Raw genomic sequence first — 13,405 nt, 5'->3', positions numbered from 1 at the left:
TAATAAATGCACAATGCGTGACGATAACTTGGCTTTATACACGGGGTACTAGTACCGAGTCGATGTGCAGGGGTACGAGGTAATTGAGGTAGATATGTACATATAGATAGGGATAAAGTGACTAGGCAACAGGATACATAATATATAGTAAACAGCAACGTATGTGAGTCTAAAGAGTTAGTGCAAAAAGGGTCATTGCAGATAGTTAACCAATAGCTACCCGGACTACTTAACTAACTATTTAGCAGTCTGATGTCTTGGGGGGGGTAGAAGCTGTTAAGGGTCCTGTTTGTTCCAGACTTGGTATATTGGTACCGCTTACCATGTGGTAGCAGAGAGAACATTGTATGACTTGGTGGCTGGAGTTTTGGACAATTCTTTTAGGGCTTTCCTCTGACACCGCCTAGTATAGAGGTCCTAGGTGGCAGGGAGTCACCTTGTCCTAGAGAGATTTACATGGTTATCAAAATATCAGGCTAGGGTAAGCCTACATGGAACACAGCCCCTATTTGAAGTGTTTCTGAAAAACCCTATGGGAAAAATGAATGGCGGAAAAGCGATTAGAACCATTTCCCTGTTTGACCGCTAGGTTTTATGGGTATTTTGACTGATACTGTGGTACTCTATGGTGCAGCTGTAGAACCTTTTGAGGATCAGAGGGCCCATGCCAAACCTTTCAGCCTTCTGAGGGGGAAGAGGCGTTGTCGTGCCCTCTTCACGACTGTGTTGGTGTGTGTGGACAATGATAGTACCTTAGTGATGTGAACACCAAGGAACTTGATGCTCTCGACCTACGTTCCTTGTAGTCCACGATCAGCTCTTTTGTCTTACCGACGTTGAGGGAGAGGTTGTTGTCCTGGCACTACACTGCTAGGTCTCTGACCTCCGGCCCGAAAAGAGTTGTAAAGTACGGAGAGTTGCTTTATAACCAATAATGCTTTGCCAAGTGTTCAGATTTCAAAGACATTTCTAAATAATAGAAGATGTTTTAAAAAGAGAGCTGGGACAATGGAGGGACTTAACTCCTAGATGTCCCCCTCACCATTCATCTTCTCCCATTTCCTGACTTCTGAAGTTGTGGGATCTGTTAGTGCCCGTTGCCTATTGAAGATCTTTGTGTTCGCACTTTATATTCACTTTGTTTGAAAAGAAATGTGTTTTGACAACTTCACATCTCACTGGCTTTCATGATACAGCACCCCTCCCTCCTTCCCTCCTTCCCTCTCCCACTCCTTGCATTCCTTCCAGGTGAAGTGAACCTGGTCTTACTGTTCAATTAAGCTCCTCTTCCTCCTTCTCTACTCCTCCTGCGATGGATTGGGGGCTTTAACTTTCGGATGTAAGCTTAGCTCTCCGACCTGTTTTGGTTGGAGGGCCTGAGGCATCGCGGTAGGTAGCCTGGTGGTTAGAGCGTTGGGCCAAAAGGCTACTGGACCGAAACCCAGAGCTGACACGGTAAAAATCTGTTGTTCTGCCCCTGAACAAGGCAGTTAACCCACTGTTCCCCGGTAGGCCGTCATTGTAAATAAGAATTTGTTCTTAACTGACTTGCCTAGTTAAATAAATAAATAAAATCGCCGGCCCAGATAAACTGATCACTGTGGGGAAGAACACTATGGTGTGAACATTATGTGGACAAAAAGACATGTTCCCAAAACACAAAAACTGTCCAGATGTGCGGATGATTCTATAATGTTTCATTCAGGATGCAAAACACACCCAACTGATATTGCAAGAACGTTCCCAGAACACATTTAATCTGTTCTTTAAAGGTTCCCAGAATATTTCTTTAGGTTGTGCGAACATTGTGGGATTATGACAAGAGATTGGTTCCTAAAACACTCAAACTGACATTCAGATAGTGTTTGTATCAGGGTGCAAAAAACATTCCTTTGATGTTGCAAGTATGTTGACAGAACAGCCTTTCTTGAGTTGTTTGTATGAGTTAGATACTCCGGCCAACAAAAAAAACATGTAGCTATGTTCACGGCATTGGCCTTCCATGGATGTTGTCYACTCTGGTTCATGTCTTGTACAGTGTTCACTCTCACACGCTACAGCTAGCTACGCTAAAGACGTTGGTAGCTAGCTAGAAAGTAATTTGGCTAAAAACAATGTATTACCGTGCTGATCTTCGTGGATGGGCGTCATCATGTCAGATTTGCCTTCTCTTGTAAAAAATGACGCCCAGTGACTAGTGCATGAGTATTAACATACGCGACACTGTGACATCATTTGCGTGAGACTAATCATTGAGTACGGCCATTTGTAACCCCACCCACCGGACTACTTGGTTCGAGAGGTCAGTACCGGATATCAAACGAGGCTGAATATCTCACTTGGTTCCAGGAATCAAGCGGGCCATGGGCAAGTGGAAATGAAATAGGAACTGTGATATGCACGGGGTGGCCCTGCAGTGGAAAAGTGTTCTGGGAACATTATTGTAACATCAGTTGAATGTCTTTTGAATGTTAAAATAAACATTGTAGAACCTGGACAGTTTGAACCGTATAGAATGATGGCTTGTCGTTCTTAATCAGGGTCATGTTCATATAGGGACTAATGTAAAATGAAAACAAATGTTAGGTTCAGGTAGTTCCTCCCTGTTTGTGTCCATTTTCTTCCATTTGGTGCCTAATGAATGCAGCTCTGTTCTTGCATAAGTTGATGCCTCGTTCAAAAACGGTAAACTAGATGGGTTGGATTTGAGCATTCAGCCATATCACAGTTACACAGGCTGAAACAGTGTTCTTCAGATCCAGATTGTGTAATTGTGTGAACACATGATTACATGAGCTCCCAGTCACCCACACAGGGATTTTACAGGTATGATGACTCTGTAGGTTAAGTGAACGTTTTAATTCACGTGTTATTTGTTTTATCTCGTTTCAGAAAAGTCAGTAGACTACTGTCAGGGGAATTCCAATTATACTGAACAAAAATATAAACGCAACATGTAAAGTGTTGGTCCCATGTTTCATGAGCTGAAATMAAAGACCACAGAAATGTTACATACGTACAAAAAGCTTATTTCTCTCAAAGTTTGTGCATAAATGTATCCTGTTGCCTAGTCACTTTATCCCTATCTATATGTACATATCTACCTCAATTACCTGGTACCCCTGCACATCGACTCGGTACTGGTACCCCGTGCATAAAGCCCAGGACCTCCACTTCACCTGCGGGATCATCTGAGACCAGCCACCCGGACAGCTGATATAACTGAGGAGTATTTTTGTCTGAAATAAAAACCCTTTTGTGGCAAAAAAGTCATTCTGGTTAGCTAGGCCTGGCTCCCCAGTGGGTGGGCCTACGCCCTCCCAGGTCCACCCTAGTCATGTGAAATCCATAGATTGGGGCCTAATGAATTTATTTCAATTGACTGATTTCCTTATATGAACTGTAACTCAGTATAATCGTTGAATCTGTTGCATGTTGAGTTTATATTTTTGTTCAGAGGAATAGGACTTTCCATGCAGTCAACGTCATCAGTCTGATTGATTTGATTCCTTAACTACAAAGTCTTGAGAATAGTAAACTAAGTTTGAGCAGTACTTTCTTGGAGTTTATAAAACGGCTGTCAGTCACTCAGTTTATTTAATGGTGTCTTTGTGTTTGTTGTTCTAGGAGCGTTGGAGCGAGTCAGGAATGGTGGTTGGTTGGGTGTGGCTCATCTCAGGTAAGACTTAACTAGCTCTTGTGGTTTACTTTGTACATTTGAGGTGCTGCTTTCACATGGGAAGGCTACTGTTTTCAATGAAGACATTGTAGCACAGCAAGATCTTGGGCTTTTTGGGTGATGCATGTGTTGTACCGTCAGGAAGAAATATAAGAAAGTTTCCCTGTATCTGCAGATTCCCTCTGGCAATTTGATGAGCATCTGAGAAATAGAATATCCTGAAACACTAGACTAGTAGTATACGAGAGGTGTAGATGATATAGGATAGAATAAAGTATTGCGTAGTGATTGTGTGTGTGTGTGTGTGCACGTACTCTAGTGCACGTATGTCATTCTACTTCCCAGAGTATACACTGAATGCCTACAGTATTCTTAGATACCACTTCGTGTTGTTGACTATAGATTGGGGAAGGCTGTTTCTGCACTGTTGTTTTGATTGAAACCAGTCTCTCCTGCTTGTCTGTCTTGCGCTTAGGAATGAGGTTCAAGAGCTTTCTTATACATCTGTATAGCCGTGTTCACTTATGGTGGTTTCAAACTCAAATCTAGCATGACTCTAGTCTTCTATCTACAGGGATGGAAAGTTCTGTTCATGTGCAGCATTGTTGGAAATAACAATGAGTATGTCTATAAGAAATGAAACTGTCTGTATTTTTGATTGTCACTTTACATCATGTGCGAGTGTTAGTGGATAACTATTTCATATTTCCACGAAGCCTACTTGTTCACGAGTCGATAGTGGCTGTCGGCAGATTCTTTTAGTATACACAGTTAATGAATCGAGAAAGGAATTTCAACACCATCTATATACCCGCTGAGATCTCATTCGTAACTCTGCCAAACTATTACAGAACATTTCAGATACTCCACAGTCGTTGGTCAATTGATCAATGACAGTAGTCCGATTCGCCAACCGGTGTATTTTTTCATGTCTTTAAATGTCTTCATGGAGGCTGGATTGCATGGGAGCCCGTGCCCACTTTGAAGGTAAAGGTCATATGATAATCTATTAGTGGTCACATATGTTGTTGTCATTTTCACAAATGATCTGATACCAGCACTGTGTCTTTCTTTCTAAACCACCGAAACTCCACAGGCTTTATTTCCTGTAAATGGCGGTCAGGTGATTTCTGTCCCATCCGCCACTCTCATGTCTCTTTTTTTTTWAAACATTTGATGTTATACAGCAGTTATACAGTCTTTTTCAATACATCAAGGACCATCCACTTTAAATAGAAGTGTCCTGAAATAATTTGTCGCTCGGGTATCAAGCTGACAGGCCTAAGTAAACATTTGCCGCTTGTCTTTGGGTCATAACATGACAAACAGACACATTCCCTTGTATTACACCATTGCCTGAGTCTCTTGGCGAGGAACCGGATTTCTCTTGGTCCCTAAGATGAGGGGTCTATGGATGGAGGCATAGGACAGACACCCAGTGTGTCAGGTCATCCCTCAGTGAAGTGGTTCTGCTCAGAGTGACTCGACACTTTGGACATGTGCTAGCACACTTGTGCTCAGATACGTTTGGTTTTTGGATTAGTCTCTGCAGCAGCTGCCTCCCCACAGCTGACTGACCAGGGCTCTAGAACAGAGGTTGAGCTCAGGGTGCTGGATCCCCCCCCCCTTATCTATTCCACACCAGCCACCCTGGGCAGTCGCTACTGGGTGATTCCTCACAAACTAGAAAAAGCTCAGGATTTGGGGGGGATTTTCACAAGATGTAATCCATAGAAGGGTCCTTTGGAGAAAGAATTGTTGACAAATATTTCACATTTGCATTTTAAAGCAATTGAGGACAAATGAAATGAAGTTGGAAGATTTGTGACATTTTGGACATACCCAAGCCTCCTCTAAGACTCCATAATGTTTCATCTGTAGATGCTACGGAGCAACAAATGTCTGTCAAAGGAAGCTGTAAAGCATAGTGATATGAGTAGTATTTTCATTTCAATAACACTTTCATTGATGAAAATATATCCTTTTTTATTTGCCTTTTTTTATATACAGTATTACGTTATATATTTTTGAAAATAATTTTCTCCGGTCCACTGTGCCTGACTGTCTCCCTTCCTGTCTGTCTTTCTCTGGTTATCTCCGTCCTGACTCTGGGATCCGGTGCTAAAGTCAGAGTTCCAGAAAAGATCAGGATGAGCAGCACCAATAAAGGCCCCTCTGTTAGCTGCTCGTCGCTAGCTACACTCTGGTACCACGTCATCAATGACAGACAGTCTGCCAGGTTAGCCCCCGGTTTGTCTCTAGCTCGGTGGCTAAATAAAGGAAACATCTGCTCCTCTGCAGCACTGCTGGCTGCACTAGATCCAGACAGACAGGGCTCGGAGGAGGAAGAGTAGCTCGTTGTGCACGTCAGTCAGGTCTGCAGCAACTGCTGCTGTCTTCCCCTCATCCCGCCTCAGGCCACCACCAACCCCGTCAGTCCCCTCTGCCCCCCCCCCCCGCCCCCCCCCCCCCCCCCCCCCCCCCCCCCCCCCCCCCTCCCCCCCCCCCCCCCCCCCCCCCCCCCCCCCCCCCCCCCCCCCCTCCCCCCCCCTCCCCCCCCCCCCCCCCCCCCCCCCCCCCCCCCCCCCCCCCCCCCCCCCCCCCCCCCCCCCCCCCCCCCCCACCCCCCCCCCCCCCCCCCCCCCCCCCCCCCCCCCCGCCCCCCCCCCCCCCCCCCCCCCCCCCCCCCCCCCCCCCCCCCCCCCCCCCCCCCCCCCCCACCATAACAGCTGCCGCCCCTGGATCAGTGTAGCAACAACCATCTCTCTCTCTCCTTCTTCTCTCTCTCTCTCTCTCTCTCTCTCTCTTCTCTTCTCTCTCTCTCTCTTCGAAGCCAAAGGAACATGCCTCTGCACATGCATACAACAGTTAACCCTAGCCCAAGAAGTGGTGCTCACTCAGCTGTGCGTACATACAAGTGAGTGCGGGTTTTCGCTGTGTATCTTGAAATGGTTAGGTGGGCCCCCGATGAACATCGGTTCTCACAATGGAAATCCCCCATTCAATGAGTGTGAGGAGAGAATGAGAGAAGAATGGGGTGATACTCATCCCATTGTAGTTGGTACACCTTGGACAGGGAGCTAAGACACAGGTAGACTGGCAGAGGGAAGAGCTCGCAGATTTGAACCGGATAATAGAACATGTCTGGTCGTCTGCAGCAGCAGAATGTCCCTTGGCCCTACAGCTGTATTGAGCTCAGTTTTGTGTCGTAGTAGAAAAGTCTCTTCATTCCAGAGTCAATAGACTCAAAGACAGTTCAGCAAGCTTTCAGGAGGACATTTACATTTACATTTAAGTCATTTAGCTGACGCTCTTATCCAGAGCGACTTACAAATTGGAAAGTTCATACATATTCATCCTGGTCCCCCCGTGGGGAATGAACCCACAACCCTGGCGTTGCAAGCGCCATGCTCTACCAACTGAGCCACACGGGACCAGGAGGATAATTGCATGTTAAACGTAGAGCCGTAACCCAAACCTGTCAAGATGTGACTTCAGGTAGATCCCTAACCATAGCGAGGGCTATTTTTCTCACAGATCCTTGTCATAGATATCTGTAACAAATCATTGCTAATAAGCACGTGTAGCTCGTGAATGTGACTAACATGTCTTCTGAGTGATGCACTACATCTAGGCCACTGGGCTGTTCTACACATTACATCCTGGGGGTATGGAGATATGGAGAACAGAGGCTGCGACTGTGAGAATAATACCCAGGGAGGAGGTCACAATCCTGGGAAGGAGTGGCCGTAAAAGAGGCCTGTCTTGGAACTCTTGGTCCTATCCTGTCCCCTCACCCGGGTGGACACAGAAATAAACTAGTGTGGGCTAGCACTCTCTCTGTCTCTCTCTCTCTCTCTCTCTCTGTCTCTCACAGCCTTTAAAATAATAACCCCATCAACTGAAAGGGAAAAGCAAGATCTGTTCTTCCCAGAGATTGTGGTGGGAAGAATCAATGACTTCCTCCTTCTTTCTCCAGGGACGGGGGACAGAGTCGTTGTTCCCTGAGGTCCCATAGTATTAATAGTGCCTCTGATAAGCCAGTGGTGTCACAGCATCTTGAGTTGTTGTGAGAACCTCTTGATATAGAATCAAAGAGATCTCAGGGAATACATTTCCCTGCCTCCTTCCTTKATTTGTTCAGCCCGGTGAGCTGTTCACCATGTCACTCGTACAATACTATGTGAGTCTGCGTTGACAATGCGTGACAGACACACGAGTGGTATATCAGGGACAACCTGACACTGGGTATTCTGTTGGGCTGTGACAGATTGAGCCGCGGAGCTCTGGGACAGTTTTAGCCACTTGGTGACATGCTCGGAAGCCAGGGTAGCGTGAGGAACCTGTCTCAGACATTGCTTTGCATCTACCTTTGTCGCATACACAGGTCACAWAAGGATAGCTACAGGCTTTCTGCTGTGCAAATGACGTATTGGCCCTGAATGCACAGGAAATACTGTAGCAATCAATCAAATGTATTTATAAAGCCTMTCTTACATCAGCTGCTGTCACAAAGTGCTGTACAGAAACCCAGCCTAAAACCCCAAAGAGCAAGCAATGCAGGTGTAGAAYCACGGTGGCTAGGAAAAACTATAGGAGGCAGGAACCTAGGAAGAAACCTAGAAAGGAACCAGGCTCTGAGGGGTGGCCAGTCCTCTTCTGGCTGAACTGACCACTCATCATGTGAGTTGACTCGGTTCAATARCCTATTCACAACAATACACTAGTTGGATAATAATGCTTGCTGAAAGCTGTCAGAGGGAGTGGAGAACGATTGTGCAGATTTAGAGTCAACTCAACAACAGACCCACTCAGCGTCGGCTTACTGGGGAACTGATTTATGCCAGGGAAAGTGACTTCTTATTGCAGATTTTTCTGAGATACTTTTTTCAGTGTTGTTTGATAGACTGCCTCAAATAGGTTCCCTGAAAAGGGACCATGGGAAAAAAATTGCTGGAGTTGAGAAATGCTGGGAAAATACTGAGAGACGGACCGTCGTTGGTAGTGGGGCAGGGCATTGTGGGACCGGACTAAGAGAGTTGTTGGTCCTCATGCGTGAGTAACTAGCCGGTGAAGAGAAAACATGGAGGAATGGATGCGAAACACAGGCCAACTATGACCAGCTGCAATTCCATCTAAGATCAGTTTCCATCTTGTTATGTTTGCTTGATTTCCTTCAGAGATGAGATGTGCTGCGGTAGGCAAGGTTGTGTTCAGCCGGCTCACTGGGCAGAGTCCCCTGACATGGGCATAGGAGCGGGCGCCCTCATCATGCATACCGACATACCAGGCTGATGGGGGCCGGTCCCAGTGCGAGGGCCAAGCGGGGAGCCCACCCAGGGCAGCGGGCCCTCCCCTGCCCACCTTCCATGTTCCATCAGGGCCCGGCTCAGGATCAAGGGCAGGCCATGTGTCGGGGGACAGCGCTAATGATTGCCTCGGCCATGCCATCCCTTTCATGCCCCGACCCCAGAGTCCACTTTCAGCTAATGCTATTTCCTGTAGATAAGTGCAAACATTCTCCTGTTCCTTTTTTTGTTGTTGTTGTGGTTTTGGTAGGGGAGGGGTGGGGTGGGGTGGGGTGAGGTGGGGTGAAAATATGTGATTGAGTGGTTGGGGAGCAGGGGTGAATACATGATTCCCTGTGAGATTCCTTCATTACCTGATTTGACATTATTGCACTAGTAGTGATCGTAGTCTCTCTGAGATGTTTTTGTAAGTGTCCACGGCTAGCTGGCACTGTACTCTACATGCCTGTCTGTCTCAAAGAGCTTCACTGTTAGTAGCCAAAACCTGTTGCCCAGTTGGACCTCCATCGCTCTGTCTGTTAAGTGGCTTAATCAAGCCTGTATTACACGATTATTTTACTCACCCAAGACCTCCAAAATTGTTTCCAGCTTCGAGGGAGATCAGTCAAGATATTCGGCAGGCTTGATGGGAACGGGCCTTCTGGTTTGCTACAGCGCTGCAGCTTGACCTCCCTTCCAAGTTGAAGCTGGGAAGAGCACGGCACACATATTTCGTAAGCTTTTTATTATCCACATGATGACCCTATATACAGGTCATCCTTATTATGTTATTGTCCGCTCCTCATTAAATGCACCAAACACCAAAAATAAATACAAATAGAAAAACTGCAAAGGACTTCCTTGTTCAAGAATGTGTGTGTCATCATCAGACTTACTAACTGAGTGCAGTGAGTTCAAGCTTTGTGAAAATGCTGCGCCACAATGTTGTGCTAATGTCCTCTCTCTCTCTCTGTCTCTCTCTCTGTCTCTCTCTGTCTCGCTCTCTGTCTCGCTCTCTGTCTCGCTCTCTGTCTCGCTCTCTGTCTCACTGTCTCACTGTCTCTCTGTCTCTCTGTCTCTCTCTCTCTCTGTCTCTCTCTCTCTCTGTCTCTCTCTCTGTCTGTCTCTCTCTCCCTCCCTTTTTCTCTCTCTCTCCCTCTCTCTCTTTCTCTCTCTCGCTTTGTATGAGGATAACAGTCTGTCTGCTAACTGGGGATATCTGAGGGCAAGGGAAGCGGGTCAGGCACATCCGTCCACGTGCCCCTGCGATCCCAATCATTCATAAATCCACCAGCCGGCCAGATTCATATCCTCATCAGACCCGCCATCCGTCTATTATCTCTCTCTCTCTCTCTCTCTGCCTCTCTCTCTCTCTCTGCCTCTCTCTCTCTCTCTCTCTCTCTCTCTGCCTCTCTCTTTCAATTAAATTTCAAATTAAGGGGCTTTATTGGCATGGGAAACATATGTTTACATTTCCAAAGTGAAATAAACAATAAAAAATGTACAGTAAACATTACACTTACAAACGTTCCAAAAGAATAAAGACATTTCAAATGACATAGGATGTCTATATACAGTGTTTTAGTAATGTGCAAATAGTTAAAGTACAAAATGGAAAAATAKAKATAAATCTAGGTTGTATTTACAATGGTGTTTGTTCTTCACCGGTTGCCCTTTTCTTGTGGTAACAGGTCTCTCTCTCTTTCTCTCTCTTTCTCTCTGCCTAGCTCTATCTCTCTTTGCCTCCATCTCTCTGCCTATCTCTATCTCTCTCTGTGTCTATCTCTCTGCCTATCTCTATCTCTCTCTGCCTCTATCTCTCTGCCTATCTCTATCTCTCCCTGACTCTCTCTCTCTCTCTGCCTCTCTCTCAGCCTCTCTCTCAGCCTCTCTCTCMCTGCCTCTCTCTCTCAGACTCTCTTTCTCTGCCTCTCTCTCTGCCCAGCCCCCCTCCCTCCACACACTCTCTGTCTCTGGCTATTACACAGGGATTGTTGTCACACACATCTGGGACAGCACCTTGTACTGGTGACAGCTCTCTCTCTCTCTCTCTCTTGTTTCTCTGTGTTTCTCTCTCTCTCTGCTCTCTCTCTCTTTGTCTATCTCTCCCTCTCTCTGCCTCTCTCCCTCTCTCTCTCTCTCTGCCTCTCTCTCTATGCCTCTCTCTCTCACTTTCCCTGACTCTCTCTCTCTGCCTCTCTCTCAGCCTCTCTTTCTCTGCCTCTCTTCTCTTGCTCTCTCTCGTTTCTCTGTTTCTCTCTATCTTTCTTTCTCAGTGTTTCTCTCTGTGTTCCCCTGTATTCTCTCTATTTTCTCTCTCTGTGTCTCTTGTCTGCTTGCTTGCTTGCACAGTGCAGCCAGAGTGAAATTCCCCCTAAGTCATCTAGCACAGATTCCACTTCTCAGCAGCCCTAACTCACCAGAATGTAAATAGAGCAGAGTTTTTCACATTACTTCACCGCTTATTTTTAGTCGCAGAACAAGAGCAGTCAAGGATGTGCCTCTGCAAGCCCACGTCTTATCAGCAAAAAAGAAAACACACACAACAAAAAAAATACAATTATAAATCAAACGAAACATGAATGCCCTCATATAGGAAGTGATGCAATGATGTAGCCTCACGGTAACTGTAGCTGGCCAATTATAGCAGAGGGGAAAAAATGCTCTCTCTCTCTTACGTCACAGATGCTCATGTATTCTTGGTATGGCACCAATGTTACGTGTCAACTTTTACTATGGGACATTCCCATCTAGAGAGAGGTTTTTAGAAGTATGTGAAAGTGGTGTTATATAGGACTAGTAGTTGGATGTGATCAATATGAATTCTCTGTCATAGATGGGTCCATGTAGTACTGGATACAGTATCTGTGCTGTCTTGCAATTGGGCTGGGGCCAAGAACATGGAAGGGGGAGGGCCAGGTCCTGCAGGCTAGAGGTGTTCCCTACCTGGTCTCCTTCCGGCAGGATTACCTTCAGCTGCAGCCCTGCATCCTGCAGACACCATGGACTGAGACTAGGCATCTCTCTACCTGGCAGTGAATACACAGCCCCCCCCTCCCTTCTTGCTCTCACTGAGGATGGGTCCCAAATGGAATCCTATTCCCTTTATAGCACACTGCTTTTGACCAGGACCCATAGTGCACTATATGGGAATGGTGGTGCCGTTTGGGACACAGGCACTGGCTCTCACCAAAGAAAGGCCTTTTTCCAGCTCATTCTCCGWTCCACTTTCTCGTCTGTGCACCTCAACGACAAAGCCAAGGGAAAGAAAAAATATAAATTGTTGGCCACAGTCATTTTTCTCTCTCTGACTTACTCATTTTGCAAAAGTAGAGGATTGTGACTGAGAGACTGAAGCAAGCTTTTACATTTGTCCGTTGTACTTTTAGAGGTGTGACTTCAAATCGACAACGTTGCCCAGTGTGTTAGAATTGTTTCCTGTGTTATCATCTAGGTGAACGACTGGTTCTTAGAAGCAAACTATGTATTTGCGCTTACCTCACCATTTCAGGAGGTGCGGGTTACACGGCCTAGGTTTAGATGGCTACATTGTCTCGGTGGAGGTGGAGACGGGGCCTTTTGTTTGAGATGGAGAAAATCGCGGTGGTGAAGCGTCCTAGTTCAACGCTGCCATTCAAAGTGATGACTCAGGGAAATTTCCACTGTCTGGTTGACACTTGACTTATGGTGCGCGAGCTCTGAGATGATTTCTCAGCCACAGAAACAGTGAGTCAGTCCGTTGCAAATTGGAACCCAACGCGGCCAGAATGACACTTTTCATTTGATGGACTGGACAGTTTTGAAATGAGCAGTAGTACTGTTTCTTACACTAACCTGTCTATTTGTCCTCCAGTTGTTGGTCTTGAGCTACACACACCTCCTGCTTGGCGGTGTCCCCTCTCACACAGTCAGTCTCTCTATAGTGAGAGGGTCCAGTGGAGGGGATCAGCCCCAGCTACTTCCTGCTTGGCGGCCCCTCACACAGTCAGTCTTCTCTCTATAGTGAGAGGGTCCAGTGAAGGGAACCAGCTCCAGCTACTTCCTGGCTTGGCGGTGTCCCCTCTCACACAGTCAGTCTCTCTATAGTGAGAGGGTCCAGTGGAGGGGATCAGCTCCAGCTACTTCCTGCTTGGCGGTGTCATCTCTCACACAGTCAGTCTCTCTATAGTGAGAGGGTCCAGTGGAGTGGATCAGCTCCAGCTAAGATAACTCTTTGACACTTCCCTTCCTCTCTGGTAGCTGGATGGGCTGGAGATGCTGCTTCCTTCCCCCTGATACAGAGAGAGGCCCCTGGGGGCTGGTCGTGTCCTGTAGAGGGGGATGCTGCTACTGTACCAAAGCAACAATGAGGAGGACTGCTCTGCTTCCTGCTCTCCTCCTGGAACCACAGAGATTACATCATGCCTGTGTGTTAGGAAGGGAGAGAGGGTACGAGAGG

General features: G+C 46.7%; 1 protein-coding gene across 1 annotated transcript in view; it reads left to right on the top strand.

Annotated features, from left to right (window-relative positions):
* The window catches only part of ccnd2a (cyclin D2, a), a 209,481-nt gene that overhangs the window by 134,820 nt on the left and 61,256 nt on the right, over positions 1-13,405 (top strand). Inside the window, exon 3 of the mRNA XM_070435262.1 lies at positions 3,628-3,679. Coding sequence (XP_070291363.1) covers positions 3,628-3,679 — 52 coding nt within the window. The remainder of the gene's footprint in view (positions 1-3,627; positions 3,680-13,405) is intronic.

This window comes from Salvelinus sp. IW2-2015, linkage group LG26 (assembly GCF_002910315.2).
Source record: "Salvelinus sp. IW2-2015 linkage group LG26, ASM291031v2, whole genome shotgun sequence".
Lineage (NCBI taxonomy): Eukaryota > Metazoa > Chordata > Actinopteri > Salmoniformes > Salmonidae > Salvelinus > Salvelinus sp. IW2-2015.
The sequence above is the reverse complement of the archived record's forward strand: the minus strand, read 5'-3'. Positions and strand labels throughout refer to the sequence as shown.